Source organism: Vipera ursinii (assembly GCF_947247035.1).
Source record: "Vipera ursinii genome assembly, chromosome: 3".
Lineage (NCBI taxonomy): Eukaryota > Metazoa > Chordata > Lepidosauria > Squamata > Viperidae > Vipera > Vipera ursinii.
In genome coordinates this window covers 72,932,394-72,959,620 of record NC_139516.1, presented here as the reverse complement: position 1 = coordinate 72,959,620, position 27,227 = coordinate 72,932,394, and the positions used below count along the sequence as shown (strand labels likewise).

The 27,227-nt window shown below is 39.4% G+C and overlaps 1 protein-coding gene across 2 annotated transcripts in view; it reads left to right on the top strand.

Annotated features, from left to right (window-relative positions):
* The window catches only part of ERICH3 (glutamate rich 3), a 78,015-nt gene that overhangs the window by 37,661 nt on the left and 13,127 nt on the right, over window positions 1–27,227 (top strand). For both annotated transcript variants that reach the window (XM_083360466.1, XM_083360467.1), the window contains exons 7-12: window positions 3,816–4,019; window positions 6,314–6,494; window positions 9,135–9,321; window positions 15,468–15,736; window positions 16,297–16,548; window positions 23,771–24,181. In XM_083360466.1, coding sequence (XP_083216592.1) covers window positions 3,816–4,019; window positions 6,314–6,494; window positions 9,135–9,321; window positions 15,468–15,736; window positions 16,297–16,548; window positions 23,771–24,181 — 1,504 coding nt within the window. The remainder of the gene's footprint in view (window positions 1–3,815; window positions 4,020–6,313; window positions 6,495–9,134; window positions 9,322–15,467; window positions 15,737–16,296; window positions 16,549–23,770; window positions 24,182–27,227) is intronic.

Sequence of the window (27,227 nt, the reverse complement as noted above, 5' to 3'; positions counted from 1 at the left end):
TAAAACTAAGATTGTGCCAAACAAAAGCAGCACAACTCACCAGCTCAGGTCTAAGGCTGGCAGCTGAGACCAGCCCATACACTCAAAACACACCTCCACCCAATCAGAACACACCCACCATTCAAAACACACTCCCACCCAATCAGAACACACTTAAACTCCCACCCAATCAGAGCACACCTCCACCCACTGGCAGTTTAAAAAAAAGAGGAACAAACAGCCACATGCTTCTCCCAGAAGAAGGAAGCAGAAGCCACCAGCCTGATGATGACGGATGGGATTCCGTCGAAACGTCGCTCCTACACCTTTAGTTCTACGCGGGGAAAAACCCGAATAACCAAAGATCCACATATGAACACCCACGAAAACCTCAGAAAACATATATATATATATATATATATATATATATATATATATATATATATATATATATATATATATATATATATATATATATATATATATATATATATATTCCACAATCTTAGTTTTACCCATATTGTATGGGATTGCAAGACATTATATACATACATACATATATACATACATATATATATATATATATATATATATATATATATAGATAGATAGATAGATAGATAGATAGATAGATAGATAGATATATATGGGTAGCGGTTTGTGTGTGTTTGGCCACACGGCAAAGAAAAACTGGATGACTTCCTCATACACCTCAATAGCCTACACCCCAAAATACAATTCACCATGGAAACAGAAGCTAACAATCAACTTCCCTTCCTTGATGTCTTAGTCTACAAGAAATCCAATGGCTCCCTAGGACACACTATCTACCATAAAAAAACACACACAAACCGCTATCTGAACGCACTCTCACACCACCACCCAGCACAGATCAACTCCGTAGCCAAGACACTCATCTCCAGAACAAAACACCTAGCTGACGAACAACACCTAAAAACCGAACTACACACTCTCACTAATGTACTAACAGCCAATGGATTCCAAAGAAACACGATTACCAACTTAATCCGAAGAGAGACACCCACAAAAACCCAAGACAGAGAACAAGAAAATGGCAAAGCCCTCCTCCCATACTTAAAAGGGACCACAGACAGAATCAGCAAGGTCCTCCAAAAACACAACATCAAAACAGCATTCTACACAGACAGAAAAATATCCACCATCCTAAGAAACCCCAAGGACATAATTGGGTTAGAAAACCAAGGAGTATACGAAATCCCATGCACCACCTGCCCCACCACATACATCGGACAGACCAACAGAAGAATAAGTGCACGCATTGAAGAGCACAAAAACTCACTCAGAAAGGGAGAACAAACTTCATCCCTGGTCCAACACTTTAAAGCCACGGGACATGAAATTGATTTTAAAAAAACCAAAACTATCGCCAAAATTGAACATTTTAACAACAGAATAATCAGAGAAGCCATTGAGATAGAAAAACGCCCCCACAGCATGAATAAACGAGATGATACCTCTCGTCTACCAGCCATTTGGAAACCGGCCTTGATTGACAGACGAGGCCCAACCACCAAGAATGATACCAGACCCAAACTCATGATAACATCACATGACATCACCACCACACAACCATTCAAAAAGCAAATCCGAACCCAAAACGATAAAGACACACAACCACAAAACAGAAACCTAACTACAGCTGCAACATCAGCCACTTTAAACCCCTCCAAACCACACAATAAGCAAACTGACACCCACTATAAAAACATGGCACCACCACAAACACGAAGCCAAACAAAAGCAGCACAACTCACCAGCTCAGGTCTGGAGCTGGCAGCTGAGACCAGCCCATCCACTCAGAACACCCCCCCACCCAATCAGAACACACCCACCATTGAAAACACACTCCCACCCAATCAGAACACACTTGGTCCCCTACCCAATCAGAGCACACCTCCACAGAACACACCCCCTCTGGCAGTTTAAAAAAGAGGAACAAACAGCCACATGCTTCTCCCAGAAGAAGGAAGCTAAAGCCTGATGATGACGGATGGGATTCCATCGAAACATTGCGCCTACACCTCTAGTTCTACGCGGGGAAAAACCCGAAAAACCAAGGATCCACATACAGGCACCCGCGAAAACCTCAGAAAACAAATATATATATATATATATATATATATATACACACATACATACATACATACATACATACATATATATATATGTATATATATATATATATAGTAAGGGTAAAGGTTTCCCCGCACATGCGTGCTAGTCGTTTCCGACTCTAGGGGCCGGTGCTCATCTCCGTTTCAAAGCCGAAGAGCCAGCGCTTGTCCGAGGACGTCTCCTTGGTCATGTGGCCGGCATGACTAGATGCCAAAGGCGCACGGAACGCTGTTACCTTCCCACCGGAGTGGTCCCTATTTTTCTACTTGCATTTTTACGTGCTTTCGAACTGCTAGGTTGGCAGAAGCTGGGACGAGTAACAGGTGCTCACTCTGTTACGCGGCACTCGGGATTCGACCCGCCAAACTGCCGACCTTCAGATCGACAAGCTCAGCGTCCTAACCCACTGAGCCACCGCGTCCCTTATATATATAAGTTAACATATGACACATATCTCTCCCCTTGCAGAAAGCTAACAGAGCGAGAGAGAACCTGTGGCTCAAGAGGTAAATACATTGCCTAATATGCAATCAGCCCAGGTTCGAATCTCAGAAGGGTATGTCTGACTGATGAAGACTAATGAGTCAGAAATGCATCTCAGTCTCCCTTAATTCTTTGTTAGTAATTTACACAAATATATATATATATATATATATATATATATATATATATATATATATATATATATATATATATATATATATATATATATATATATATATATATATATATAGTCTGAAATGGTATAGGGTTTCCTGCCTGAGCAGGGGGTTGGACTAGATGACCTCCAAGATCCCTTCCAACTTTATTATTATATATACACACATGCAAGTACTAATTCAGTTTAGATCCTCAACCAGCAATTTGCGAGAAGTCAGAAAAAATGGTCTTTATAGTGGCTGTAAATCTCACCCACAGTGCAGGAATGTAAAAGCTGAGGAAAAACAAAGAATTTTATTTCAGAAGTGGAAATTTTGTGCCGATAAACCCAAGGTGCAGGAATAAGAGCTGAGTGGAGTCTTGTACTTTCAGGAGTCAGTCAGGGGATCAGAAGCAGCATACTTCCTGGAAGTAAAATCCGTAGTTAAAAAGTGGTTTGCCAGAAGAAATTTGACTCCCAAGCATGTGTTGCTGTAGCCCTGATTCAAGCATGCTATTATATGTTTTGGAGAAGAAGAGTTATGGATCTTTTTCAGCTCAGGCTTTAGGTCAGGTGAGAGCATACCTGACTGCTTCAGAACTGCAGGCTCTTCCTCCAACAGGCCCTGCTCTTTTTGAGCAGATAACTGAGATCCCTCTGACTCCTGAGTTGCAAGCTCAGAATATGTCAAACCTACTCCTCTAGTTCAGAATCTGACTCATAGGTTGGATCGTAACGATTGATCCTGTTGTACTTATGAGCTGCCTTTTTAACACTTGCCAAGAACCTTAATTGTTTATTACAAAATATGGTCAAGCAATAGTCTGTTTTACACATGAAGCCAGGAATGAGAAATCTTTCAACTGAGAATCCCTGCTGAAACCAATGAAATTTAGATTTATTTATTTTTTTTAAAAAAACAACACAAACAAACGAAGAAATGTATTGTTCATGCACGGAATTACTAGATGGAAAATTCTAGCTAAGCACCTTTGAGTCTAAGTGTTAATGAATATTAATTTTGTTCAATTTTTTTCAGGGGAACAAAGGGGTGTTAAGGCCTGTGCATTCAATGGATTATTCAGCTGAAGTATCCAGACTTCCCATTATTAACAATTATATGATGCCTATTCCACAACCACCCAGAAGTGACAAAACTATAATCCCCATGAAACCTGGGGGAAGAGGTCGGCGGTTTCGCCCTACAACTTCATCAAATGGCCTGGAGCAGTTGCTAATGAAGGTGATTCTTCTTCTTCCCACTATTTGCATTTTTTTCTTGTATAGGTAACTTTGTAATTACTAAGCATATAAAGATGTGCCAAAATACTCCTTGATGGGCTTTTTTTTTAAATGCACACAGAGATACATCTTTTAAAATAAAGAAAGTTTGCATTTTCGTTTCCTGTTTAAAAACTTGGTTTTGTTTCTAATATCAGTCTTTTGAATAGATAAACGTTAATACTTTGAACCAGGGCTTTTTTTCTCATTGAACGCTCAGAACGGAGTTCTGGCACTTTTTTTGGATGGAACCTTGTAGGGTAGGCAAGGTGGGTTGTATAACATGTGTGAGTTCCGGCACCTTTTTCTTTTACAAAAAAAGCACTGCTTTGAACCATTCTTTTGAATCTATTCTACTGCTTTTTCATCCAGGCTTTCCTTAAAGTATTTAATAAAATACTTTATATATATATATATATATGCAGAATGCGGCCGCACGAGTTGTGATGGGGGTTTCCCGATACTCCCATGTAACACCTCTACTCCGTGAGCTGCATTGGCTTCCGGTTGCCCTCCGGGTGAGATTCAAAGTGCTGGTGATGACCTATAAAGCCCTAAATGGCTTGGGTCCGGGATATTTGAGGGAACACCTGCTGCCAGCATCAAGTTCCCTTCGTCCAGTGCGCTCGCAGAGGGAGGGTCTTCTCAGGGTGCCACCGGTAAAAGATTGCCGGCGGATAACACCCAGGGAGAGGGCCTTTTCTGTGGGTGCGCTTACCATCTGGAACCAGCTGCCCGTGGAGCTCAGGACTGCCCCTGACCTACGCTCATTCCGCCAGGACCTGAAGACTTGGCTCTTTGAGCTCTCTGACCCAGGCTGAGAATTTTAACTGGGGTTTTATTTTCAGGGATAATTTAATCTTTTAATTCTCTTTTAACTTTGTATTTTATATTGATATGATTTTAAAATGCCCTGTAAACCGCCCTGAGTCCTTCGGGAAAGGGCGGTATATAAATCTAATAAAATCTAAAAATCTAAAATATAGAGTACATTTTCCCAACCTACAGCAGTGCAAAAATATGAGCTGTGAATTCTAGGAATTGCCATCAGAAAGGTTTTGCTGTATCTGGGGGAAGCCACCAGGATAAGGAAAGTGGATATTATATATCCAAAGTGATACTATATATCAAATAATTTGGAACAGAAAGATAAGCCCTTTTGCAAAAGATTGACTATTCCTGGTAGCTAGAGAAGCTGCATTTAAATATACAAGTAACACTTTTAGAAAAAAATGATATATGTGATGTCCATAATATTAAAGAACTCATGCTTATTGGTCTCAATGAGCAAATGTTATGTTATGTAAATCTGAAATGAAGGATGATGACTTTAAATAAAGCCATCATAAAATAAAATACAAATAATCAAGTAGTTGAAATCCCATGAATTTCAGTTAAGCACTGGGCCTATAGACCTTACAGATTGCTGTTCTGGGCTCTGGGACTGGCCTAGATGTTCCTTTCCCCTTTTTTCATTTCTTTTAGGCAGGGGTGTCAAACTCAATTTCCTTGAGGGCCGCATCAGCACTGTGGTTGACCTCAGGGGGCCAGGTGGGTATGGCCAGGGTGGGCGTGGCCTACTGTGTAGGCATGGCTAGAGTGCGTATGGCCTACTGGGTGGGCGTGGCCAGCTCTACATCGTTCACATCAAGGGTGCCTATGGGGGCCTGGGCAAGAGTGAGACAGATCTGAGGGTCTCTGGCAGGAGGAGGGTCTCTGGGCCAGGGCCAAGGCAGTGGGGGCTGTTCCTTCACTGTTTCCAGGATGGCTTTGCGGGCCACATGAAACCACTTTGCGGGCCGAGTCCGGCCCCCGGGCCTTGTGTTTGACATGTCTGCTTTTAGGCTTTTCCAGCAGGTTTTTAGATTTATCTGAGGCTCCAGTGTGGGAGCTATCCACAGTAAGATTCTGAATTACTATATTAACTTAAATGAATGTGTCTAATCCTATTTTAAAATGATTAGTATGGGTGCCATCACCATATTATCTAGCTTCAAATGTGGTTATTTACTTTTACGAGAATGACTTTGGTTCCACTATCCTGACTATTCACCCTTCAGAATCATAGCATGTTTCTGTTGGAGGGCCTTTTTTGTGATATGTGTAAGAAGTACTTGGGATGGTATAAATCCCTTTGAATTTTAGCACTTGTTCATGGGTGAGTACTGAACTGATTTCAAAATAGAATGAGATAACATGGGAACAAACGTCTAAAAATCCACATATTTCAGTATACTTTTCTGCCTTTTTATGCAGGACACTGGAAGATTCTGCAAGCCTCAAATACAAAGCAATGCATATGTCACCATGGTCTATTTGGGAAAAACTGTGCACCTTTCTTATGACCTTTTAGATTATCGAGAGGAAATAAAAATTTACCAACAGCATTGTGGAGGAGAAAACCTATGTGTGTATAGAGGCAAACTGCTGGAGGGAGGTGAGACTGAAAAAAACACCAAGAATTCATCTGAATTCTGTCAACCTCTTATTTTTATATGGATAAACTGTTGAAGTGGTAGCAGAATTATTTCTGCAAAGCTTAGTCTGCTTATGTGTGTCCAGGGACTTATATTCCAGCTGCCTCAAACCAAGTTTAGATTTACTGTTTCATGATTGAAAATGAGGCTGCAATTACTTTTGCAAATTGTGGAAGAAGGGATGTACAGGGGTGATTTAATAAAATGCAGTGGGCTAGATTAATTTTTGGATGGAGATGCATGGTTAATAAAATACTTGCAGGGGTAAAATGAATACCAAATTATCTACGTACAAGAAGCTATAATATATCAGTGTGAACTGTTTATCGCTCCAGAAGGGAAATGAATGCAGGCTTGAGGTTTGATTCTGAATGTGAATCAATGGTGATGATGTTGACTTAAGCAAAGCTGTTCCAGGTATAATTACCAGCAGAAATGAGGGAAGAATAGCATACTGGGTAGAATTAATCTCATGCCACGGTCCTGGGCTATTGCTGAGGAATGATAAGTTTTATATCGTTAGTTATCATTTATTTAATTTGTCATAGTGCTAGGCACTAGGTGGAAATAATGTAGTCTATGCCCAAAGGCCTTAAATCTGTATTAGACTGACTGGTTAACAACAACAGGGGAAGAGGTCAAGGAGTGATTAAATAATCAGTTGCTAATGAAGAAACTGTTAAATAAAGCTGGAATGGTATTTGAGAAAGGAGGTTGAAGGAGAACAGCAAAAAAAAAATACCCTTCCCTACTGAAAGGAAGAATTGATCCATAAATATGCAAGTGAAGAGCAGAAGGTACTGAAATTGCTACTGAATGAAACAGCAGATACTTCAGTTTCTAGAAAAGCGAAAAATAAGCATTGCAAACTTGCAATAAATGAAATTCAAGAGTAACTTTATTTTTTAAAAAGCATTACTAATAAGATTTGACAAGGAGAATGCAGAGGTTTAGGACTGGAGTGGTCCAGGGCAACAGTTGGAAAGTAGACAGAAGCAAGGGTCAAACCAGAAAAGATACTGTTAGGCATATGGTGCTAGCCTACAATGTTGGGTTGAAAATATATTAACCATAATGCTATGTCTTTAAGAAGTTAATTGGCCAATGGGTGTGTAAGTGTTCTCATGGCCATAAGAGGAAGCTAGGAACATAGCTTCTTTCTCTCTCTGAATTCACTGATCTCTACTACTACTGTTTTTGCTCTGCTGTTGGTTTACTACTGTTGTAAACCTGAACTGTGTATTGACCTCTGGACCGGTAAGAAGACTTTGTAGCTTGGACTGTTGCTATTGTTTATGACCTGGACTGTTTATTTTTGACTGTGCATTTTTGTTCTTACACCACCTCAAAAGTAAACTACTTTTTGCTTTTAAAACTCAGTGTATTCTTGTGTAACTCTTGCTGCTCTCAGTACCCTTTCTTGTCTGTGCAACTCTTTGGTAGCACAAGGAGACCTCTGCACAACAAATTCCTTAACAGATACCTTTATGCAATTAGCAGTTATCTTCTCTAGTTTTACCCCTTAGTTCTGTCTATTTAGTAGTGGCATTTTTTAAAAAAACACTAAATAGGAAATTTGAGGGCTTTAATCCTAAAGTGGGATATAAACTAGATTATTCTTTACTGTAATCCCAGTGAATATTTGTTTTCCTATACACACACACACACATAGACACAAACACCTCTGCTATTTGCAATTGGAAAAATACCTCCTGTAGCTTAAAAGTATTTTTTTCTGTAGTGTAACTAGCTGGTATATTGTTGCAGTGATTCCATGTTGAGGTAAAAGCTTCTGCCCTTCTACATTGGAATCCTGATCTTCATTTAGTCAGTTCTAATCTAGACTATTCAAATCTGTGCTTTACTTAGAGCCAAACAAGGTGTGGTGGTACTATCAAGAAAAAAAAACAGCTTTGCAGATAGTAGTGTCACATCTTGTTTGGCGTTAAGTAAAGTACAGATTAAAATAGTCCCTACGAGATCTGATAAAAGAACAATAAAGGACTAAATAAGCATAAGGAGGTTTGGGTGGGAATGGATCTTGATAAGGCAGAGAAAAAGAGTTGGATTTAAATGTGTGTTTAGAAGTAGTTTTATTGTCGTTAGTATTCATCAGATTAGTCTATTTAGTCAGATAGTAAGGAAATAGTATGTGTATGCAGGAATCTTGAAACTAACACTAGCTTACTGTTTTTATAGTTGTTTTGTATTTAGGAAAGCTCTCCACTTTAAGTTTATTCCCCTTTATTAAATTCTGTTCAATTAATGTATCCCACCTTTATTATTTTTACAAACAACCCAAGATAGTGAACATATCCCATGCACCTTTCTCTTCTTAATTTCCCACAACAACATATAAAATGTTTCTGCATCTTGAAAGCTTACCAAAGATAATTGGACCATGGAGTACTACTTCCCTATGCGTATACTTCCCTTTTATTTGGGACAGCTTTGAAACATGCCACCTGCAACTTACAGCTCGAAGTAGTACAGTCTTGGAAGAAAGGGGAATATGCTCGTATTGAACTGGTTCCTTGTCTATCTTAAATATGGTCAAAAGCTCCGTTATATATACTTTTTTTTCTTTTTCTCAACTACAGAAACATTTCAGTTCATCTCCAGGAGACATCATGGCTTCCCCTTCAGTCTCACCTTTTATCTCAATGGAATTCAGGTTGACCGATTAAGTTCTTGCTGCGAATATAAGCATCGGAAAGGTACTCGGCTAGGAGGCAAGCATGGATACTTTGGTTTCGTCAATGTGGAAAGATCATCTCCTTGCTATAGGTATGCTTTTATATTTATCAGTTCTGAGGCATTAATATTGTCTTTAATTTTTTCTTTCAAGTGGTATTGTCTGGATCACAGCTCTGGAGGAGAAATCATTTTAGTCTTATAAAGTAGAGAGTCCCTTTGCATCTTTAATATAAAAATAAATGATAGTTTATGAATAAATCTCTCCATATACTGTATATATTTTTCCATGGCAATGAATCACTTTATAAATTTTACATGGCATGGGACAGCGATCTATTTATGTTTTTAGAAAAATGACCTCATAAAGCATAATTGGCATTGTGCTCCTCATCTTGTCCTCAGAGCTGGGTCTATGTATTAGGCTAATTTGGTTCGCAAGAAACCCCTGTATAGGAAAACCTTTTCAAAGGGTCCAATTGCATAGGATAACAACATTGGTACCACTTCGAATGCTGGTCAAATGGAGTCTTGTATACAGTATGTGTCACTACTCACATCTAGGGGTCAATTTGCAGATAGCCACACAATGCATCAGAATAAAGAGCAACATGTCAAACTCGTGACGTCACATGACATTGCGCGACGTATCGGAACTTTTTCCCCATTCATTGCCAGCATTGGGATGAGCATGGTTTCCTCATGACGCATCCAGTCCGCAGGCCGGCAGTTTGACACCCCTGTTATAGGCTGATTTGGGGGGGTATTTTTGGCTTAATTGTATAACAAACAGTAGCTATATAGTTATTGATTACTTTTCAATTCTGTGCCCAAATTCCTTTCAGTAAGATACTTATTTACAGTTTGTGAGCATTGCACTATTTGACTTACATTTTGAAAGTATGTTTCAAAAGTAGAATACAGAGAAACATAAGATAAAAATTGAGAAAGTTGGTTCATATATTATGTTGCTGTTTCAAAAGATGGGCTCTTCTGGGCATTCTCTGTTTGAAAAAGGTATTGATTTATGCTGATTGTGTAAATAAAAGAATAAGGCATTTATTTTTAGTCTAGGCCAGGAACCTTCTTTACGTCTTTTGCCAGAAATGAAAACATCAACCACCTCCATTTCTTCTGTAATATTTTCGTTTCTTTGATGTGCAAAGCAATGATAGGCCAAAAAAGTGGTGCACATTTCCCCACTGGGAAAAATATTGTATAAACAGCAGTGGAAAAAATAAGGAAAGGAAAGAAATAGAAATCCCCAGAGAGCCAAACGATTTTTCTGATAAGCATACTGCACCATCCAGAAACACTTCACTTCCTCTTCAGAGTCAGATTTGCATGATTAATGTAAATGTTATGCTATCACTAATGTGATAAGCGCTTTCTGAGGACTGGAAAGCATGCAAATTCGAGCCATAGTGATACTTTTTTCACTACATTTCTAGTCTAGCCATATAGGTCTGTTTATATGCCAATTTATTTTGACAAAAAATCAGGCAAGAGAATAGCGAAATGCTTTGAACAATTACTCTGGGGAACAGACATAGCTTTGTTGTGCATGTTAATCATTTTCATTGATTTTGCTTTGCGTAAAAACACCTGTAATCTTCTCTATAAGCAAACAGTTTTTTTATTCTGATTGCAGGCTATTTTGTTAATTGATTGATTTAGATCACGCCTTTCCAAACACTTGGCACTTAGTTTGCTAGCTTACCTAACCATTGAGATAGTAGTAAGAACCCAGCTATCATAAAACTATATTTTAGCCCAGTGATTTTCAACTTGTGGTCCGCAGACCCCTATGGGTCCATGATGTCATCACAATGGGTCCATGAAGACTTGAAGAAATGTTACAATTTAAATCTTGACTTAAGTCTTGGGGGTCCATGGCCACAAAAGATGTTAAAATGTTGAGAACCACTGTTGTGGCCCATTGCAAGAGCAAAGCCATTGAAATATTAAATGTCAATTAAAACTTTGGTTATATAAATTATCTTTCACTTTATGGACGGTTGAATTTCTTTATATATAATTCAAATTTATATAGCCATCCATCTCATATATACGACTCCTGGAGGCTTAAAAACAATGACAACAAATATAAAAAGAACAATGTAACAATTAAAAAAAGAACAATCCAAAAACTTATATAAACCATCATATCAAAATTCATAAAATTTATAGCCATGGTAATCACAATAACATCATTCATTCCAATCCCTGGGCTGGCTTGCCACATTCTCTGCTGCCCATGCCTGATGACAAAACTATGTTTCCGGGGTCCTTTGAAAAGCCAGCAGAGTTGGCCTAGGTCAGGGGTAGGCAACCTTGGCTCTTTTATGACACGTGGACTTCAAGTCCCAGAATTCCTGAGCCAGCATGGCTTACCCCTGGCCTAGGTGATCTCTGGGGGAGGGGGAGGAGTTATGGTGTTCTAAATTAAAGGTAAGATAGTCTAGATAATTAAAAGAATGTTGGAATAGACTATCACAGCCGGCTAGTAAGTCAAGAGACAAATCAAACAGCAGTGGCCTCACCATTTTCCCACAGATATCTTCTCATAAGGTTATTACGAGATTGTAACAGGTGAGATGGGCAGTCAGACAAACAAATAATAAATGAGGTGTTTTCAATGTGATTTCTAAAAGGTACCCATACCTCCACTGTGAGATTGTCCTTTGGGTTTTGTTTTATGTTTAGCTAACCGCCACCCTAGTATTGCCCATCCTCTTGGTTTTTAGTCCCTATTTAAATTCTCTTAATTTTAAATATTTATTCAATCTTTCTTGATTTTAATTGTTTTATATTCTCTTTTTATCACTTCGTAAGCTACCAAGAGTTGCTTCAACAGTGAGATGGATGGCATATAAATTTAATAAATAAAAAAATAACCCATGAAATAACTTTATTTCTACAATTTATAAGGAAATTACAACAGAGTTTAATCAAATAATGCTTCTATAAACTAGAAGTTTTATAGTTGAATCTGCAACTGTGGAAGAAATCTTATCCATATTTCATTTCACAGATGTTTTTACTAAAAACATTTTTCTCATTGATTTTGTTCATTCATTTTGTGAATTCTGATCTTGAAGTGGTATTTTAATTTCCTCAGATCAGTACATTTTCCCCCCCTGAAAAATTGCCCTCAATTTTTTGCATATAATATCTTATTAAGCTTATTGTGGGAAAATGGGGAAGGGGAAAATGGGGAGAAAGAAGTAGAGAATAAAGGGGGGAAAGGAAGAAAAATATTAACTTCTGACTCTTCAGTCCAGTAGAATAAAAATAATATTACAGCCTCAACATTTTATTTTTACTTTTTATCTAATATGTACTAGCCATTTCTATAATAACAAACTGTCTAATCTTGCAAAATCCAAAGTCAAAGTCATTTTTTTCTGTCTCAAGTACAAAATCTAGAAGCAGTTTCCAAGTAGAAACAAAGTTGGATATATTATTTTGTTTGATTAAAGCAATTAACTTCACCATCTCTACTAATTCCAACAGTTTTTTCAGTCATTCTCTTTCCCTTTTTGCACATATAGCATTTTTGCTTGTCAACCTCTATAATAACGAAGTTCCAGATTTTTTTTCCAAGTTCTTTACCCATTAAAACTTAAAGAAAAGTCTCTGGTTTGATTTTTATATTTATTTTGAGAATCTTCTGTATTAAAATATGAATCTTATCCCAGTATTTATTTGCTTTGTCAATAAAAGTGATAAAAAGTTCCTTCTTTACATTTACATTTCCAATATATATTTGAAGCACCCTTATATATCTTTGACAATTTGTCAGGTTAAATACCATTGGTACATCATTTTATAAACATTTTCCCTTAAATTATAATTCAACATAAATTTTAAATCCTTCATCCACATGTTTTCCCATTGTTCTAGTATTACATTACACCCAAAATTCTTTGCCCACTGAATCATACAGTGCTTCACATATTTGTTCTCCAAATTCAGTTTCAATAACAATTTATAAACCTTGGCAATAACAAGTTCATCCTTAAGGTAAGGTTCCCCCGCACATGCGTGCTAGTCGTTTCCAACTCTAGGGGCCGGTGCTCATCTCCGTTTCAAAGCCGAAGAGCCAGCGCTTGTCCGAGGATGACTCCGTGGTCATGTGGCCAGCATGCCTAGATGCCAAAGGCGCACGGAACGCTGTTACCTTCCCACTGTAGTGGTCCCTATTTTTCTACTTGCATTTTTGCATGCTTTCGAACTGCTAGGTTGGCAGAAGCTGGGACGAGTAACAGGCACTCACTCTGTTACGCAGCACTTGGGATTCGACCCGCAGTGGCGTAGCGTGGGTTGTCAGCACCCGGGGCAAGGCAAGTAATTTGCGCCCCCTAACCCGTGGATTTTAGCACTCGAGTCTCTTCCACTAGCTCAGGAATTCTGGGAGTTGAAGTCCATGAGTCATAAAAGAGCCAAGGTTGCCTACCCTTGATTTAGGTTCAAGGCAAAAAAGGGTCTCTGGAGAAGAGGGAAAATGCTAGTTTAAAACTGAAACAAGGCAACTTTAAGGTGCCTCAGCTGTGATTTAGGATGAGACAAAGAGAGGACATGGCGTTGAAAATGGTTAATGGGGCATGTTTGTTCCACTCTTAGTGGATGTCAAGATAAACCCCACGAGAGAATGACCTTACAACAGATGTGAATAGGCTTGGACTACGTTTGTAGATTGAGTGCATACATCACATGGAGCGATGATGGGCTTCATCAAGATTTATGATCCCACAATTGGCTAGTTTTCTCCATCTTGTCCTAAACCCTGGATACCAACCACGGTTTATGGCTTAGCATGTGGTGTGGGGTGACCCAACATGTTAGGCAACAAACAATGACTTCCAACTTACAATGCCTCAGCTTCCCAAGGTTATTCCAAAGCCGGAAAAGCCAACCAACCCACCCTGCAGCTTTGCCTGCTTAGGCTGAACCCCAGGAGTTCATACTTGCTGTGGCGCCTGACCTATTTTCTGCCCAGACACTGCTTATCCAAGCCAAGCCGCCTCCTTCTCTTTGGCACCTCGCCCCAAAGATTCGCCGGACTGGCTGGAAACTCTCGCTGCTGGCGACGTGTGTCGGGGGGGCGTCCTGATCGCCTCCTGCAGGGGGAACCGAGTGGCCACAGAGAGTCAATACGGCAGGAGGAGGAGGAGAAGGAGGAGGAGGAGGAGCAGCAAGCAGCCGCAGGTGCGGCGGCTGCAGTTGTTACCTTTACCTCCGGGAAAGGAGGAGACGGGGGCGGGAGCTGGGTTGGGGGGGCGGGCTTGCAGGTTGAGAGCCAAGCAGAGGAGAGCCGCGGCGGGAGAAAGAGAGGGAGGCGAGACGCCGCCAAGCCTCCCCACCCCCACCCGAGAAAGGAGGCGATCCGCAGCCACGAGAGGACGGGATCCCGCTCTGGCTGGGCGCAGCGAATGCGGTTGCTTTCTATGCTCCGCCCACTCGCTCGCTCCTCCGACCCTCGGTGAAGCAGAATCGTCCCCCTTCGGCGAGCTTAATGGGCGCCCCCCCAGATGTTGCGCCCGGTGCGGCCGGCTCCCCCTGCACCCCCCACGCTACGCCACTGTCGACCCGCCAAACTGCCGACCATCTGATCGACAAGCTCAGCGTCCTAACCCACTGAGCCACCGTGTCCTTACTACATGCTATAATTTCAAATTCATTTTCACAGGGTCAGTCCCATAATTTTTCTGTCTAATTTAAATAATTCTTTCAATTGAAAATATGCAGACGAATGACACATCTTACTGACTTCAACGCTTCCTTAGACTTAAGAGTGGCTATCGCCCTAAAAATTGATTTTATAAAATCAATTGCCCCTATTTTTCCTTACATTAAGCTTCATTCAACCTTCCTTTTTTAAAATACTTCAAAAACTCTGCCATATTTTCCCTTAATGCATTATGAATCCATTCATCTGAAAATGGATTGACAAATGGAAATTTACCTCCCTCCCAAAAAAAAGGTCTCCCTCTCACGATACAGTTTTTCATTAGGGTCAATTATCTGGTGAAATGATTTTCTCCAGCTGTTTTGGTTATACTTGTACAATTCCAATATACATAAAACTTTTTGTATATTGTTGTATATCCATTCTTGTGTTGTTTTTTTAAAAAAAGAAAAGCAGGAACTTTCTCTGTTTTTATTTTCTAGTAATCCATAGAATAAGACACTTTTTAGTAGTATGTTTTCATAATGTTATACTAAATTTTTATCAGATGTATCATTTCATTGGGCCTGGACAAAAAGCCTACACCTCCAAGAAAGAAGACCCTTGAAGAAAGCGCAAAGCTGGAAGATTGGAAGAAAGAGGAAGTGACACACAAGTTGAAAGAGGAAAAAAAAGTATTACCGCCCCACTTTCCTTCAGCTTCTGCGGTAAAGAAACGGGCTGAAGAACGTGCTGAAGAAAAGCAGTTGGAGACCAAAAAAAGAGAAAAAGATAGAGATGAATTTGTGGATACCCAGAAACCTGCTGCTTACGAAGGTATGGTTTGGAAAGAGAAAGCAAGTTGGTCAGTGAGGGGTCCTTGGTGCTTTCTGAGCTTGGTTGTTCTCTTGCAGATATTTCATTACCCAAACTAGGTAACAAATTTGGGGTAATGAAATGTCTGCCAGAAAACAACCAAGCTCAAAGAACACCAAGGACTCCTCATTTCAAAACCAGTTGTTTTGATGGAGTTTCACGAGCAGAATAGAGAGAGATCAATATAATCAGTCCTATACTGCTTTGGCTGCATTTTACTGATTTGTTTCCTTAAATGGTCTCTTATGAGATCTCTTCCTGTTTCCTGGCATTCTAGAACATGGGGGGGTGGAGGGAAGGGTGAACGTAAGGAATAAAAGCAGAGTGGACAATTAAATTTGACAGAAAAACACATTGTACAGGTTCAGCCCACTGTGAACTTTGATGTTGTTGCTATTTTTTAGGGTCAAGTACAAAGGCGAACAAAAGCTAATGGACTTAACCTCTTGGGGGTTAATGAGAACCCGTAATAAGCTGCAGTCAATTTCCTATCTCACAATACATGTATCATTTTATTTCAGCATACGAGGAAGATTTTGAAGCTGATGAAGAGAAATCAGTTGGGAAAGTTGAGAAAGTTGAGAAGGAAGCACGTGCTGATGATCAAATGAGTGAAAAAGGGAAGCCGCTCTCCGAAGGGGAAACCGATCGTTCAGATGGTGAAAGGAAGAAAAAAGTCTCCTCACAGAAATCTTCACGGACTTCTGATAGTGAGCGAGATGAAAGTGAGGGATATACGGACAGCTACACAGAGGAAGAGGAGAGAAAACATGGTTAGTTGTTGTTTTTTTTCTTAAATTGAAGTACGCCATCCTAATAGCATTTTAATATTTCAGAGGACTCTTCATTTTCAGAGTCATGGTTAAGTACCAGTTAAAGTTAAATTTACATTGATTCATTTTCCACGTTGCTTATTTTTGAATCTGCCTCTCTATCTGTTCAGCCAAAGAGGAGAATACGAATGAAGGAATGAAGTTGACGGTTATAGAATGAAATATTATAGTACCTGTTATGAATTATGTCTACATTTCAAGCCTGAACCGCAAGTGGTCTTATCTTTGTGTAAAATGAAATAGATTGTATTCTATTCTGTACAAAACAAGGCATAAGGGGAGCTTTGCTTTCTCATTGTCTTTTTTGAAATTTCCCTCATAACCATGTTACGAACTCTGTTCCATGTACTGTTGTCAAATCAGAAGCAGATCTTCGGTTCTTAGGAAGCTCCTGCCAGTAGATCTTTGAATAATTTCCATGCCAGTTAGCTAACAAAAGCTCCCTGCAGGAGAGACCGAGAAGATGGGATTATATTCTTATAAACTCAAATAGCTTGTAATCCATGGTTTGCACTGAAGAAAACAAAGGCGAGTTGATGACTTTGTTTGCAAAGTCAGTTAGTACGAACAATGGTCTGTGCTATGCATTGTCTTTTCTGAGTTGATGGCATATTTTTCTCCCACTTTTTCCTCTCATTTACAGGGTAGCCAGTAGGTGTCACTTTGGCACTGTAAAGTGTCAAGTGCTGTAAGAGTATTCTCCATGTGCATCTCTGTCTGTCTGTCTGTCTGTCTGTCTGTCAGCAGTTGTAGAGATCTCTTGTCCTATCTTTGTGCTCTTGCACCATAGAGCTTTATTTTGATCCACCCTCACTTTGTTCCCACAATGAAATGTCCCAACCTCAAGGTGAAAAATGTGTGTTCATGGGCCCGTTGGGTTCGAGGCAGGGAACAAAAGCTCAGTGTAGCGAACCCGCAATAATTATTAGCACAAGGAGATTAAAATGTCACAGGATTTGTTTCAGGAGAATAAATAAGATTTGGGGTAACCTCTCTCTTTTCCAGTCACCATGACTGATGGAGATAATTATTTTCCTGTATGTATTTGCAGCCACCCACTCCCAATAAATAATCTAGTGGGAAGCATGTATTTCATTTCCCATTCATTAATACAAAAAGTGTGGAAGCAGGTCTCAAGCAGAGCACATTTGCAAGATGATGGAAGCGGCCAGCTTTTTGGCTTTCTGTTGATGCAAAGCTGATTTCTTCTTTTCTATTTTACTGTTTCTGATTTGGCTGTAACTAACCCCCCTCTTGACATTGAAGCCGTTCCAGACTTTTCTATGTTTACTGCTTATCCCTAAAATTCTTCCCATTCTGACGGGCCTTACTGTACATGAAAGAACATTGTTTTATTCAAACCAAATGTTAATGTTGCTTTTACTTTCATGTTTTCTGTGTGAAATATAGGCAAAGGTAAAGCAACCGACTGGGAAATGGATGCATCTGCCCGAAAGATCCAAGCTTTTTATAGGAAGCATAAAGGTCAACAGCAAACTCAGGCTGTCAAACCAGGTTTGGCGTTGGTTTGCATGGAAAAGAATCTTGGTTCTGATCAAGACAAATTCAATTTTTACATAGTCAGTGACTATGACAAATAATCATCTTGCAGCTTTGCTAATCATTAATAAGCATAATTGCACATTTTGTTCCTTTTTTAAAAAGTTGGTGTGTCTTCTGAGGCTTGTGGCCAAATTATATCAGGTACAGCATTAGATTGTCTCAAGGAACTTTTATAGATTTTGTTTATAGTTGGACTACTGATATTATTTGAATTTCAACAATGATCATATTTGGTGTTCGAGAAAGTAATTAGCAGCTAATTTTTGCTTCCAAATGAATGTGCGTGACTTGCTTGTGGAGTTTTTGCTTCCAAATGAATGTATACAGACCTTTCTCTTTTGTGTAGTTATTTTTATGTAGGGTACCTACTGTCTATATCAGGGGTAGGCAACCTTGGCATTTTTATGACTCATGGACTTCAACTCCCAGAATTCCTGAGCTAGCCATGCTGGCTCAGGAATTCTGGGAGTTGAAGTCCCCGAGTCATAAAAGAGCCAAGATTGCCTAACCCTGGTCTATATGATATGGATACCATACAGTGATGGATGGGGAGTCTCGCTTTGTAATAGAGGTGATAAGCAGAAGGTCAATGACTGTCCTTTAATTGTTCATTTCCACTCATCTTTGGTTCTGCTGTCAATACAATATTTAGATATTTGTTAAAAGCTCACCCCCATTTCTTTCAGGTCCCTAGATGCGTAGCCATGACTGAATTTGTTTTATATCTGAAAATATATATATCTGAGCTCCTTGATTTGTTATTGTGTAATTTATTTTCTTAGAATGGAACAAAGTCATTTTGTCAGGGTCCTTGTTGATTTGTTTCTTTGGTTATAGTATCAATGGATTTCTTATTTAAAAGATATGCATCTTATGCTGGATTGTTCAGACATAGAGAACAGATGCATTATATGATGAGTTCTTTTCCTTCTTTCCATATCTGTCTGTCTTTCATCTATCTATCTATCTATCTATCTATCTATCTATCTATCTATCTATCATCTATCTATCTATCTATCTATCTATCTATCTATCTATCTATCTATCATCTATCTATCTTCATTCTCAGGTAGTAGTACAGAAAGATTTTGGAGGGACTACACATTTTTTATTTAATTTTGACTAAAATTAAAATTCAAACACTGTAGAAGTAGACTTATTTTCTATATGCAATGACCCACAAAATTTGTTCTTATTCTTGACAGCTGTAGACCTGCAGGTCTAATTGAAGGCAAAATTTCTCCCAATGTGGAAAATTTTAATAACCTCTCCAGACAGATAAGGAATCTTTACTCTTATTTTTTTTCCTCCCATTGTTTTGTTAAGAGCTGGTCAGAGAGACTGAACTTACATTTTTCAGATCCTGGTAGGCCATAATGCTGTGAATAAATCAGAAGGACTCATTAGTTAGAGAAAACATTTCATGGTATTTTGCTGAGGGTAGCAAACAGCGATTTTGCTATTAGTGTGTTTATATTCTCTAAAATTCTGATAATATTTTTAATGAGCTGGCTAGCTCAAAGGTGCTGTGTCTTTTTACATTCTTGGAGATTTAAACCTAATGCTATTTTGCATATTCCTCATAAGCCATGGCAGAGTGAGCGTCACTGACTTCAGTTCCCACTTGCATCACTTATGTTTGTATAAAAAAGGGGATAATATAAAGCTCCAAGTGTGTTTTTCAAGTGGATGGAGTGATTGTGCAGTGTGTGTGTGTGTGTGTGTGTGTGTGTGTGTGTGTGTGTGTGAGAGAGAGAGAGAGAGAGAGAGAGAGAGAGAGAGAGAGAGGTGGAGAGAGTATAAATGAGAACCTCATTTGATTGGTAAGAGAAAAAGTACAGTATGTTTGTCATTCTCTCACTGTCTCTAAACAACATAAAAAGAGAAATTGGAAATAGCTTATTAAAAGACACCAATGGCTAATTTCCATCGATAATTAAATCTATATAGTTTCAAATTTGGCTTCTATTTTGCTACCCTCTTCTGAGGTAGCATTTGGGTTCACAAAACCTATTAAAAGGCATGAAGTCCTGAAGGTGATTCCCTATGGCAACTATTACTGTCTAGCAGAATGTCACATACATCTGTGGAGGGTTTTTTTTGTTTTTTTTAAAATCCCATTTATATCCTGCCCTTCTCCAAAGACTCAGGGCGGCTTACAATCTAAAGCACAAATCAATGTGCTTAGCAATAGCCTTCATTCTATGTATATGCCTGCTTATTAGGGCTTTCACACCCCCCCCCCAGCGGCATTATTACAAAGTCAGCTTAATTGCCCCCAACAATCTGGGTCCTCATTTTACCTACCTCGGAAGGATGGAAGGCTAAGTCAACCTTGAGCCTGGTGGGACTCGAACCTGCATCAATTGCAGGCAGCTGGTGTTACTTAAGGAGGCATTAGCCCACTGCTCCACCAAGGACCAGTCCTTGCTCTTTCGTTGGCCTCCCATCCCACCCTCAAGGGGAAGAGGGAGGCTTGGATGAAAAGGAGCAAATTTTCTGCAGGAGCAGAGCCAGGATTTGCTGCTGCTGGTGGTTTTGCCCATGTCATGCTTGGCTCCCTTTGAGAGGAAGAGCAGGACAAAGGGAAAGTGAGGACAGCCAATCAGCAGCATTGGAAAAGGATGAGTCATTGAGGAAGGAGATATGACCTCTCATGGCCAAGATTGGGCAGATTAGGACCATTGACCAGAAGGTTTCCCTTCCCTGTACTACCTCACCATGAATGTGAGTGTGCAAGTTTATGCACACTTAGATTTTAAATAGGGTTGGACAAGAAACAGGACATTTGGCTTCCCTGTTTCCTGTTAAAACCTACACCATGTATTAGAGCTGGACCACTGATATGAAAGTTATGGTAGAAATAAACAACCCAATATCATCAACTGCCCAGATAAAGAAAGCTGGACATTCTCCTGCTGAAAAAAGATTCTCTTATAGCTTTTTATGGAGAGCAGGCAGGAGGTGCAAGACATTTGAATATTGATTATTTTAAACAATTTGATGCACAGAAGTCTCTGGAATTCTTCCTCCTAGCCTCATGGGTTTGCTGCAATGAATCTATTTATCTTAGCTTTCATTTTGTGAGAAACATTTTCTTGCTTTGTCAGCTGACAGATGCCTGAGAACAGATTATTCAGATCCGGACCACAGATTACTTAAACTTTAGCTCCCATCAAGTTCTTGACTGGCTCTATGTACTGACTGGTTATATGTTCTTTAGCTTTATTTTCCCATCTGGAAAATTAAGATTATAATGGTTCTCTCAATGGTGATGTAGTCACTTTTATAACAGTGGCTGTAAAATTCATTGCATTGCATTAATAACTAAAACTAAAACCATTCATATTAGCTCAAGCAAACGTTTATTTTACAAAAGTCTCCAAACTTTGCAGAATATTTAGAACAGCACAAATGGAAGTAGCAATTTAAAGTATTTCCAGAAATTATAATTAATTATCTTTAACAGTAGGCGAAACCTGAAAAAAACCGAAGTCAGAATTGCATTAAATGGAAGGCACAAAATTAAATATGTTATCACATTAAGAATAGTGTTTTTAGAACAAAATTCTCATGGCTTTCCTTGATCAGTTCTATTATAGGCATCTTCTAATAAATGGATGTTGCTTGTCAAGAATAAATGACAAATAATAATAAAAGGGAGGTACAGATTTTCCAAATTAATTCTGTGGTCTTTTTGAAAGCGAGTCATCACATACCAGGTTCGCCTGATGTGCCAGTTGCGCCCCTTTCTGGACCGAGATGCCCTACGTACAGTCACCCACGCACTCGTTACCTCCCGTATAGATTACTGCAATGCTCTCTACATGGGGCTGCCCTTGAAGACCACCCGAAGGCTTCAGCTGGTTCAGAGTGCGGCCGCACGGGTAGTGATGGGAGCACCCTGATACTCCCATATTACACCCCTTCTGCGTGAGCTGCATTGGTTACCGGTTGTCCTCCGGGTGAGATTTAAGGTGCTGGTACTTACCTTTAAAGCCCTACATGGCTTAGGACCAGGATACTTGCAGGATCATCTGCTGCCGGGAACAACTTCCCATCGCCCAGTATGCTCACACAGAGAAGGCCTCCTCAGGGTACCGTCGGCTAGATAATGTCAGCTGGCGACCCCCAGGGGGAGAGCCTTCTCTGTGGGAGCGCCAGCCCTGTGGAACCAGCTCCCCCCTGAGCTTCGGATGGCCCCAGATCTCCAGTCCTTTCGCCGCGGCCTCAAAACACTCTTTTTCCACCTGGCTGACCTGGACTGACAGGGATTTTGATTATGTTTTTAATTTTTAACTCTAATTTTTTTAATTTAATTTAATTTTAATTTTAATTTACTCTACAGGGGCCATTAATGTAATTTTTATTTTAACTTCTGTATTATTGTATGTTATTGTTGTTAGCCGCCCTGAGTCCTTTGGGAGATAGGGCGGCATATAAGTCCCAATAATAAATAAATAAATAAATGATTGGATCCTATTTTACAACCATTTTACCAAAGTTGTTAAATGAATCACATGGTTGTTTAGAGCATCTAGCTTCCCAGCTGATGTTGCTTGTTGGAAACCAGCTAAAAAGTCAGAAAATCAGGATCATGTGACCATCGGATGTGGCAACTGTTCGTAAATGTGAGCTGGTTGCCAAGCAGCCAAATTGTGATCATAGGACAGTGAGGGAGGTGCAATGGTGGTAACTTTGAGTACAGGTTGCAAATAACTTTTCCTGAGGCCACTGTAACTTTAAACCATTGTTAAATGAACAGTTATAAATAGAGAACAACCTGTCCCTTTATGTAACCAGGTCTTCAGATATAGACAATCTTAAAATTTAAAATTGACAACTTTAATCAGCTGGGTGTAACAGTGCTGTAACATGTAGATAATATTAATAGGTGCTTGAGATTGAAATTTAGATCCAATTTATGCTCAAGGATAAAAAGGTAAAGGTAACGGTAAAGGTTCCCCCGCACATGCGTGCTAGTCGTTTCCGACTCTAGGGGCCGGTGCTCATCTCCGTTTCAAAGCTGAAGAGCCAGCGCCTGTCCGAGGACGTCTCTGTGGTCATGTGGCCGGCATGACTAGACGCCAAAGGCGCACGGAACGCTGTTACCTTCCCACCGGAGTGGTCCCTATTTATCTACTTGCATTTTTATGTGCTTTCGAACTGCTAGGTTGGCAGAAGGTGGGACGAGTAACAGGCGCTCACTCTGTTACGCGGCACTCAGGATAGATTTTCACAAATGCGTTGAGGCAACAACTTCTAGTGTGATGGCTGGGAATCCTAGGTATTATAATCCTATACCTTTGGAGATCATCTATTCTAAGGCAGGGGTGGGGGGACCTTGTCTCTTTCATGACTGGCTGGCTTAGGAATTCTGGGAGTTGAAGTCCACAAGTCAAAAAACAGCCAAAGTTCCCCACTCCTGATCTAAGGGCTGCTTTAGAAAGACTTAAACCATACTTTGCATTTCTGTGAAGAGAGGCACTTTTTCAGGCTTAATTCTAAGTTTCTCTAGTTGACCTTTGCAAAAAAAAATGCATCACAAGGATAGGGTTGCAGGATGCTGTTAAATTCTAACTGTCTTTACTCTTTGTAGGTAGAAAACAAGTGCTTTCCGTCTCTGGCAGCAGCACATTATACAGCAGCGCGACCGAATCCGAGTCCGAAGGCAGGAAGCGTGATGGGGAGGAAGACGTTACAGACATTCATTCAGAATGTGAAACGGAAACCAGCAAGTCTCAGCGGGAGGGAAGTCAGGGAACGGATGTGGAAGAAGAGGAAAACTTGGGGGAAACAGAAAGCTTGTCCACCAAGAATGTGCCAGAGATCTTCTATGAAGAGAAAGTGGAGATGACCCTTCAGGACATGAGTCCGGGCCATGAGAAACCCAAGCTTATAGGGTCGGTAGACATGGGGGAGGAGGAAGAGAAGGATAAGTTAGTGCATTTGAAAAGCAGTGCCCTAGAAGGCTATCCGAGCAGGAAGATTTCTGAAGATGAGGAAGGTGGTGAGTATGGTTTGCAGAGAGATCTGTACTAGGTTTGGTGAATACAAGTGTGTTGCTTTTTTTGATTCTTAAAGTGAATGCTGATTTTCTGGTGCCGTGTTTTGATATTGCATATAAATAAAAACCTTGCTTGAATCTTCCTAAATCTATTAATGTCCTTGAATGGGGCAAGATTTTGGTTTGCCGTATGGGCCAGATAACTGGTAGAGCTTTGTCTTGAAATTGCCGTCTTACTATTTCAAGTGCCGGGATTGAATAATATTACATATTACATAGGGCTTCCGTGAGTCTTTCTTTGTCACCATCCCTACTGTGCATGGGACATTTGGTGACTGAATTAATTTAATTTCTAGTTAGCCAGGGGCAAAGAGATGAAATGAATCTTAGATCAGTGAATATGCCTGGTGTTGATAATGACCATCATTGAAATCTTAGTTGTACAATTCGGGTAAAAAGAACAAAATCAAAATCGTTGTGTATATTTCGTAAAGATTCAGAAACATAGGCCCTAAAACAAGTCTTTTTATCATTTGAGACAATGAATTGGGAGACCCAAATACATGATTTTTTTTCAATTTTTTTCATGATCATGAAGCATATGAATTGCCATATTTAGGTTATCCTTCTTTGTTCTGTATTAGATTATTTGAACATTTTGGCTACCATTGTTCAATGCAACCTTTCCAAACCTGTTGCCCACTAAATATATTAGGCTACAATATCCAGAATTGTAACCCATATGCTTATTTCTGTGAATCATAAAATACATATTATTTACATGATTATTCCCATTTCCTGCCTCAGATCCCTTTGGCAAGAAAGCCAAAAATATTTTATTTTGTTTTAATGTAGCTTGTGATGGAAATATTGTAAGAGTGAATCAATTCATACTAATTAGCATGCTATCAGTGGTGATGCAGGCATGAAAGAAAGCCATAAGTCATGCTAATATTTTTGATTTGTGGTTTGGAATATGTTCTTTGGATGGTGATACATTATGTTCTTGCTTGATTTAATATATTTTGATAGATTGTTTCATATTACTTGGTGTTGCTGGATTTACTAGTTTGGCAGGGTCAGACGATTATAAAACAGTAATTGTCTGCTAACATCTTGGTGCCGGATTGCTTTTCATTGTCTTGCCATTTTTTATGTATAAAACATGGAGGAATATTGAAACAAAATACAGTTTGGGATAATTATGCTGAATTATTTATAGGTGTTTAGTTGCTTGAGATACTTTCCTTCATCCATATGCTAGGTTTTCAGTATGGGTGACTTTGCAATTACACTGTTAGATGAGATGAATATTTAAGTACAATTGAGGAATGAAATTAACCACTTAAGAGGAATACATATAGAATGAAATATTATAACATTAAATACAAGTGTGGGAAAAAAAGAATGTAGGCTGAGTCAATGGCCTGCCCCAGATTTTAGCATAAAAGAATATCATTACTTCTATTTTGTTTAGACCATAATCATTAGATGACTGCAACAGTTTTAGCTTTCAGCATAGCATTCAGCAGTGTCTTCAGATTCTGCTGCTGTGATTGAAGGTAGTAAAAATGTCAGCTACCAACACCTCTTTAAAAGAAGTTTTACAGGGTAGTAGTAAATGATATGGTATGCCTTGATGAATGTCCTGGCAAACAAAGAAAGTTGTTACTTAACATTTTCCGAATGGGAATGTGAGGACACCTGAACATTCTAATGGATGATTTTGACGATAGTTTTGGGAACAGCAAACTATTCAACCTTGGTAAATCATTAAGACCATATAACGCTTAATTAACCTATTAGGTTGTGGTAGGAGATCAGACTCTAAAAATGGCCTGAAGCTCAAATACTTTGATCGGTTCTGGTCAGGTCTCTTTATTCACAGAACAATTATCCCTACACAGAATGACTCCCCTGTTCTAAAGTGGGACTCAGATTGCAACATTTGCCAATAGCCAGGGGGAAAAAGTTAATTAAGAGTAGCAGGAATTCCCAGAAGAGACATATAAAAGAAGCATGTATGTGAAAATGATGTGAAGACATTCTCCCTTGGAAATGTATTACAGGTAGTACCTCTCAAAGGTCTGTAAATTGAATGAATCTTATTTCTTAGCATGTTGCCCAAATTCAGTGTGAGAGGCATCAACTCTCCTTCCATTTTTTTTGCCTGCGAAGAACTTTTAGCTGCCCATTGTGTTTCAGGCGCCAGTTGATTATTTTGGCTGTTTTGCATTTTTTAAAACCACGGGTTAGGTTAGGTTTAACGGGTTGGAGTAATATTTTTCAACATTGGTAACTTGAATATGTGTGGTCTTCCGCTCCCAGAGATCGCCCAGTTAACAAGCTGGTTAGGAAATTTAGGGATTTGAAGTCCACACATTTTCAAGTTTTCAAGTTGAGAAACACTGGGTTAGCTTTAGGTTTGATCAAAGGTCGATAGTTACTTCTTCAAATATATAGCCATGCCATATGACAGCCATGCCAATAAAGATATCAGACATAATTGATTATGTCCATGGTAGGCAAAAACTTTTCAGATGAGATAAAATAAAGGAATCTCCATGCACCAAACAGGATTTACCATATTATACATACATTAACCTTCAGGTGATGTGGCAATACTGAAAATTTTCCTACAAAATAACAAAAGCACCTAGACTTATATATCACATCATAGGGCTTTACAGTCCTCTCTAAGAGTTTACAGAATCAGCATATTGCCCCCGATAACCTGGGTCCTATTTTACCGGCCTCGGAAAGATGGAAGGCTGAGTCAGCCTTAAGATGGTCAGGATCGAACTGCTGGCAGTTGGCAGAGTTAGTCTGCAATACTGCATTCTAACCACTGCACAACCATTGTTTATGCATGAATAGGGTGTCCACACTTAAGAAGAGCCTTCAGTATTTTCCTTTTTAAAAAGACAAGACATAAATGCTGAAGAGGACTTTTACAGAGCAATTTCTTTCACTTTAATGTCATTTTGGACAAAAGAAAAAATGTGCTTTTGCTTAGAAAATCATGGTTTCTGAGCTGATAGGAATATAA